Source organism: Spinacia oleracea, chromosome 3, assembly GCF_020520425.1.
Source record: "Spinacia oleracea cultivar Varoflay chromosome 3, BTI_SOV_V1, whole genome shotgun sequence".
Taxonomy (NCBI): Eukaryota; Viridiplantae; Streptophyta; class Magnoliopsida; order Caryophyllales; family Amaranthaceae; genus Spinacia; species Spinacia oleracea.
Window position 1 is genome coordinate 101,066,151 of NC_079489.1, and position 7,688 is coordinate 101,073,838.

The 7,688-nt window shown below is 44.7% G+C and overlaps 2 protein-coding genes across 2 annotated transcripts; both read left to right on the forward strand.

Moving 5' to 3' along the window:
- The first annotated feature begins 206 nt into the window (after nt 1-206).
- On the forward strand, nt 207-986 carry LOC130469924 (uncharacterized). Its single transcript, XM_056839453.1, has one exon. The coding sequence runs from the start codon at nt 207-209 to the stop codon at nt 984-986; it is 780 nt and encodes a 259-aa protein (XP_056695431.1).
- On the forward strand, nt 983-1,651 carry LOC130469925 (uncharacterized). The gene has a single exon (XM_056839454.1). The coding sequence runs from the start codon at nt 983-985 to the stop codon at nt 1,649-1,651; it is 669 nt and encodes a 222-aa protein (XP_056695432.1).
- Nucleotides 1,652-7,688: the final 6,037 nt, after the last annotated feature.

The following is a 7,688-nucleotide window of genomic DNA, read 5'->3' on the forward strand; positions in this document are numbered from 1 at the left end:
TTGAAGCCTATGACGGTACTACTGACCCAGATATGCACCTAGTTGCTTACCGTCACCACATGTATGTTCAAGGAACAAATGAAGCCACTTGGTGCAAATACTTCCCTGCCACCCTTAAAGGGGTGGCGTCCAAATGGTTTGAGCGACTACCCCCAGGATCAATTGCCTCCTTCAATGAACTGCAAACCTTGTTCTCCACTATGTTCATGGCACACAAGGAAGAAAGGAAAACGAGCATGCATTTAGGACGCATTCAACAAGGGAACGATGTATCATTAAGAAGTTATGTGAAACGATTCAACCTAGAGGCCGGGCAGATCCCAGACCTACCCGACGGCGTCTCTTTTGATAACTTTATCAGAGGACTGAAGAAAGGGTCCTTCAAGTTTGATTTAGTTAAGAAGAGTGTGCGGACTATGGCCGAAGTTCTAGACGAGGCTGAAGCATTCATTCACGCAACGGAAATATGCAGCGCGTCCAAGGATGGAAAGACAGGTGAAGCAACAAACTCCTCAGGAAAGAAGGATAAGATAGACCGAAAGGCTGCACGGGTAAATGGCACTTGGGCCCTGTCAAAAGAGCATGATAACTCTCCTGGGCACAAGAGAAAGCGTCTGCAAGAAAGAGAATATTTCGAGTATAACACAGATCTCCTCACAATCATAAAAGACGTTGGGACACGGTTTGATCTTGAACGGCCTTTTCCTATGAAGTCACCTGCTGAGAGTCGAGACCCTAAGCTGTATTGCCAGTTCCACGAGGATATAGGGTATGACACCAAGAACTGTAGAGGCTTAAAGAGAGCCCTAGACGGCCTCGCCTCTAAAGGTCACCTCAAAAATTACTTACAGAGAAATGCTCACGGCTCCGAAAAGAGCCAATACAAGAAGAACAAGTCCCCTGTCTCACCTACAGAGGGAAACCACAGCGAAGGAGGATTTGTAGCCGTCATTTCTGGGGGGCCAGCTGCTGGGGGGGCACTATGAGGGGACAGAAAGACTACGCCCGCCGCCTAGGACAAGTGATGATGTTAGGAAAGTCACCTGTAGACCAGTTCCCTCGGATTGAGATATGCGAGTCGGATGGCGGACGAGTAGCCACCCCACATGATGATCCTCTGATAGTCAAAATTAAAATCTCCAATATGAGAGTCAAGCGTATCCTGATAGATACAGGGAGTTCGTCCGACATAATGAGCATGGAGTGCCTCAGCCGTCTAGCTCACGATCCAAAGACCATTGAAAGCATACACTACCCCATCATCGGTTTTGGAGGAAGCATAATACATCCCGTGGGCGTCATCAACTTGCCGGTTCGGATTGGGGATCGAAAAGATGGACGAAAGATGGGAGTAAAATTTTTAATTGTCAAGGACTTGACAGCATACAATGTCATCTTGGGACGTCCCACCCTGAACAAGATTAAAGCAGTAGTTGTCACCCACCTCATGCTCCTGAAGTTTGTGTGTGATGATGGGGCAATAGGAACTATACATGGAGACCAACAGCAAGCAAGAGACTGCTACCTCACAACCCTCAATCCGTCAGCATGGATGAAAGATTTGGCCGAAGCAAGAGGCAAAAGAAAGCATGAGGAGGAGCTACCTACTGCCAAAGAGAGTATCCCAGCCAAGATAGAAAAAAGTGGCTAACAAATAGAATGTCATTAGATTAGCATAAATTATGTAACTCGAGCCTACTAAACGACCTAACAACCGTGCCAGGGCCTATAAAACGGCCTGTAATGCCTGCCTACAAAGAGGCCAATTTAGTTTTGCTACTTAGTGAAATGATAATCTCTATGATAATGTTTCCTTAACTGATGAACCAATGACTCAATAAAGTCACTCAAAAACTAAGGGGTGAAACACCCCCACATTGAACAAACCCTAAAGGGGTGACGTCACTAGTGGCCAAAATAAATGACGGCCTGAAAAGTGACCTGTATTAACAAAGACGTAAAAAGCGCAAAACAAAGCTCAAACAAGAGCAAAAGACACCTTCTCCTTTGAAGGCGTCTCAAAGAGACTAATCGGTTGACGGCCTGAGAAGTGGCCTAGATTAGCGCCCCAAATTAGGTTGATCGCCTAAAACACTGGGGTAACCGTCCACAAATGGACCAAAAAGCATGTTCCTGAAATATCAGTAATAAACTGAACTAGAATAAAAAGCAAAGTGCACAAGAGGCACTAAATATTCTTACATGCGCACAAGGCGCAACAAAACCAAATAAATAATGCCCAAAAGGCATCAATGTTATTACAAGCGCTCACGGCGCCACTCAACACCAACTAAAAATCCCCTATGAGTGAGGAGCTGTGGAGCTCCGTCATGGACATCCTGGCCTTCCGGGGAATTCACCTCCTCTTCCTCCGCGTCCTCATCCTCCCCCTCACTAAAGAACTCGGGAGGATCTAGGCCAAGGCGTCTAGCATTCGAGACGGCCATCTGATACGAGATGCGACGTTTAAACCAGGAGAAGTCCTTCCCATCCATTGATTAGTCCCATGCCCGACGAGCATTCTCCAAGATGGACTCTTCCTAAAGCTTGAAAGAGCTAGCGGCTTCCCCCCGCACGGTCTCAATCTCTTCCTGGGTAGCCTTGAGTTTTTTTCTCTAAGGCGTCCACTTTGGAGGAGAAGTTGGTTACTCGCTCCGAGACTGAGGAATAGCCCTTCCTCAACGCAGCCAACCTCCCCTCATGCTCCATCAACTTTCTCTCAAACTCCTGGGCGTCTTCCTCAGCTTTCTTCAGAGCATCCGTCTCCGACTTGATCTTAATATCCGCATCTTCATTGATATGTCTAGCCTTTTTCCCAGCATACCTCTCATGATTCTCAATCTGGTTCTTGTGCTTCAACATCTCCTTATGCATATCAAAGCGATAATGCCGACTCTCGGCGCAACGGATGAAGAGCTGCCATAGCCAAAAATGAACTTAGTCCCACACAAAAAAAAAAAAAAAAAAGAAGAGAAGAGGAAAACAGTAAAGTATATCTTACATCAAGAACGAGGGACTGCATGGCCCCAAAATACCCCAGATCAATCCCAGGAAGCGAGCTCACATACTCCTCAGGAATTGCGGCGTAGACGTCCGAAAGGATTTTGTCCTTTTCTTCTGAACTATATCTACCTGATGAAGGAACGTTCGCCACTTCAGCACGCCGCATCCGCTTGAACATGTCAACTAAACAAACATCAAAATGTCAAATGTAGTACTAAAACTACCAATCATGACACCTGAAGTACTAGACTACTAACCAATCGAGGGAGATGGTGGAGGAATGGGGGCGTCCCCGGCAAAAGGACCTTGAGACCCCTTGCCCTCCTCCTCTCTGGATGAGGACGAAGAAGCCCCTCCAACCTTCGCAGCAGCGCCAGAGGCGGCAACCTGGTCAGCGACCCCTTCGTCCACGGCCACTTTGAACGCGGAGTCTTCCTCAGCGGCCGCATGGGGAGATGCTTCTTTGTGCTTAGGAGGAGGGCTGGATGCCTGAGGAAGAGGGACTCCTTTTTCAGCCAATGGGGCAGACGGCTTCACAAGTGACGATTTCGCTGCAACATCAGCAGTCCCCAGTTTCTTGAAAAAGGGGCGCTTGGGCTTAGGCCGCCGTCGAGGACGCAGGACGTTTCCTCGCAGCCGACGAAGTGGGCTCCTATAAAATGCAACAGGTGAACAACCGAACATAGGCCTTAGAGCAATGCAGAAGAATATCAAAGAACAAACAGAACATACCTTGGTAGCGTCACCAGAGGCACCCTCGTCTGACTTCTTCGAGGAGTCCTTCTTCTTAGCCTCCACGGCCTTGAGAATATCATCTGTATACACCTGGGACAACTAGGTAGGCACGTCCACCAAACCCTTGTCTTCAGGGGATAGACGATCCATGGCGGAATCTACACAGAACTAAGAAGGTTAGTGAAAGAAAAGAAAATAAGGTTTTGGTAAAAAGTCTATAAAAACTACCTCTACTCAGATAAGGACAGAGACCGACGGCCGCGAGAAAAACCATGTTGGTAAATTGACCCATATGGGGAAGCCAAGTATTGGGAACCCACGCGTGACTCTTCGAAGACAGCCGATACATTTCGGCCTGAAATAAAGGCTTTATGAGCCTCCAATCCCTCGACAAAAGACGAAGGTAGGCGTCACCTCCAGACAAATAACGGGGACGACAATTCCACCGGGAAAGACGCCCTGAAAGGGAGTGGTCCTCCATTCGGATAACAGACCACTTCTTCCTCCACCAAACCCAGCTAGAGGTCTTACCCACCACCGTTTTATATCCCCGCCGGCTATATAGCGTGAACCACCCCTGGGGAGAATGAGAGAAGGGGGCAATATCTACAAGCCTAATGAAAGCAGGAAAAGAAGGAGTGATGCTGCTCAATGCACACTTGGCAATGAACCCAAAGATGTTTGCCCAAGAGTTAGGGGTCAGCTGAGCAAGACCAGTGTCATACCCCTCCAAGACGTCCATCACAAAGGGATGCAGAGGAAACCTAAGACCCAATCTAAAAGCAGTTGTGTAGACAGTGACCTCACCCAGAGAGAGTTTGTCTACAGAATGATGAGGACGTGGGCATCTAAAACTAAATCCTTGAGGCATGAGTTGAAGGAAATAATGCCCTTGGTCCAAGTATGCATTCAATGTTAAAGTCTAATAAATGCGGTTCAGTATTAATTAACAAGTTAATAATTCAGTGAGATCAAGTGAGCTGAATGCCTAGCTAGAGGCCGCTTCAGTTCAAGTGGAATTAATGATATTAATCCACAGCTTACTCTTGACTGAACCCGTAGGGTCACACAAATAGTACGTAAACGGATCAAGTATTTAATGGCGTTAAATACTCCATCCATGGATATTCGGAATCGACGGATCTTGGTTTCAGTGGGAGCTGAGATCGTCACAGGCAAGAAAAGAATACTCCGGAAACGATGATATTGCCGGAAACGGAAATATGGATCGTATCGGAAATATAAATATTATCTAAGACGTAGATGTTGCCGGAAACGGAAACATGGTACGTATCGGAAAATATTATCGGAAATGGAAATATTGCCGGAATCGGAAATATTGCTGGAAACGGAAATATTGTCAGAATCGGAAATATTATCGGAATCGGAAAATAATTCCGGAAACGGAAATATTAAATAATTGTTCGAAACGGAAATTAATTCCGGAATCGGAAATATTAAATATTGTTCGTATCGGAAATGAATTCCGGAATCGAGAATTTAAACGGAAGCGTATTGTACGAATTAGCATCGGACGAGGCCTGCCAGACGAAGGCCCAGCACGAAGCCGGGCCATCGCCCAGCAAGCCAAGCGCAACAACCACACGCCAAGCATACGACCAGGCCCAGCGCAAAAGCCAGGCCCAGCCGTAGCTTGGGCGCGCGCGCGGACAAGGCTGCGACAGTGGGCCTTGCGCTGTGCGCTCGGCGTGGGCCGCAAGGCCTGCGTGCAGGCGTGCGGTGCTTGTGCGCCACTCGTGTGTGTTACTCGGAATCCTAAGGCTACCGGGATTCGTAAAATGATTAAATCTAATCCTAATAGATAAACTTTGTTTAATTAGAATCCTAGTAGGGTTATAATTAAATAGATTTGTATTCTAATAGGATTATAATTCCTTTCCATAAACTCTATAAATAAGTGCCTAGGGTCACATATTTACGACGAGTTTTCAAGTATTCAAAGTGAGTTTTTGAGAGAAAAATTCAGTCACACATCTTGCCTAAAAGTGCCGAAAATTAATAGTACCTTAAGGGCGATTCTAGTTGGTCAATCTTAAGGCGGATCCGGACGTGCTGTGGACTATCTACGGAGGGACGACACTTGGAGTCCTAAAGACTTGTTCTTGTTCGGTTCAGGCGCAGCTAGGGAAGGCACGCAACAAAGAGTATGCATCTAAACTATGCTATATGATTATGTGTAAATAATATGTATTCCTGGCTTAATGGTTGTTTCCGCATAATTTATGAATTGTCATATGTATCATAACCTAACAGTGGTATCACGAGCCTCTTATTATTTACATAATCTAAATTGCATGAACATGGTTAAATATTACAAATTTGCAAGAATTAAAAGGGGTGATTAATTTTCGTAATTGTTAATTAATTGCAAATTGCGTTTATTTAATTATACGTACGCAGTTTTTCGGCAGTTTCTTCGTTACTCATCCAAATCGAGTGATTTTTGTGTCAATTCCGCATGTAAAAGGCATTCTAAAATGTTGACAAAATTAGTATTTTTCGGCCGAACCCAGAATTCTCAAATTCGAAGCCTAACTATGACTTTTCGAAGGTTTTAGTTTTTCGAATGCAAAATTTCGTAAATTTAAGATGTTAAATTAAATATTTGCGATTCTTGTTGATAAATCTTGAATTTTTGATTGACCTACTGTATATGTTTAACAAGTTTGAATGCCTAGCCTTGTTAATTATGCAATCTAATTTGTAATTATGATTAATTTGTTGAAAATTAGAATAATTTAGAATTAATTTGATTTTCATAATTAATTATAATTTAATTAGATACCTATGATTAAAAACCACCATAAAAATTGTAAATTTATGATAAATTTTAAACTTTTATGACCTAGACTTGAATCCATGTTAATCAGAAATCAATTGAATAATAAATTTTCGATTTTTCGCCCTAAAATTATGAAATTATTATTATTTATTAATTTGTCATTAATTTTAAATATAAAATTTTAAATTTTATGCGATTCGTTCGTATAACTTGCACGCACAAAGCAATGGACGCTACGTGTTACCCTTAAGGGGTGTTGTATAGTGCGGGCATGTGACGACGAGCAAGGGAGCTCGTCGCCCATGCGGCACGAATGCAATGAGCAAGGCCATGGTGCACGAGCACAAGGCAGCAGCCCTGCCTTGCGTCGTGGGCTATGAGCAATGGACGAATGGGCATGGGCGAAGGCAAGGCACGGCAGTCGCGTGTGGGCAGCAAGCGAGCTGCGCCACAACGCGCACTGCCTCGCGCAAGCGCGCGCAGCCTCGCGCGCAGCGAGCGCAAGCTCGCGTGCCACGAGTGCTGCGCCCAGCGTCGATGCCGCGCGCAGCGAGCGCTGGCTCGCATCAAGCGAGCGCTGGCGAGCGCGCACAGCGAGCGCTGGCAAGCGCGCGCAGCGAGCGCTAGCTCGCGTGCATCGAGCGCTGGCGCGCGCGCACCTAGCACCAGCTCGCGCGATGGCTTGCGAAGGATAGCAGCAGCAGCTATGCGACGCAGCGCATGGGCTGCGCGCACATGGCCAGCGATGGTTGTGTGCGTGTGGCCCATGGGCGTGCGATGCGTGAGGTGTTTGCGTTGCGATTAGATCGTTTTGAAATTTTAATTTGAAATTTTCAGTTTACGTAATTTTAATTAATTTTAAAATTAATAATTTAAATTATTTTCTTGGATTTTAATTTTGAATATTGTAATTATAATAAATTTTATTTATTCTAATTATTTTACTAAAATTAAAATCATGAATTAATTTAAATACGACTGAAATTAAATTAAACTTTTTGGATTCAATTATAAATTTATATGAGCTTTAACTTTTAATTAAATTTGTATGTTTCCGGTTAGACTAGAAATACATTTTTATGTTTAAAATTAGTAAAGCATATGAATTTATTGGTTTAAGTGGTAGCGCTTTTAGTCATAAACTCTT

Bases quoted from the DNA above. Each gene is read 5' to 3' on its own strand.
- LOC130469924 (XM_056839453.1), top strand. From the start codon at position 207: ATGGCACACAAGGAAGAAAGGAAAACGAGCATGCATTTAGGACGCATT.
- LOC130469925 (XM_056839454.1), top strand. From the start codon at position 983: ATGAGGGGACAGAAAGACTACGCCCGCCGCCTAGGACAAGTGATGATG.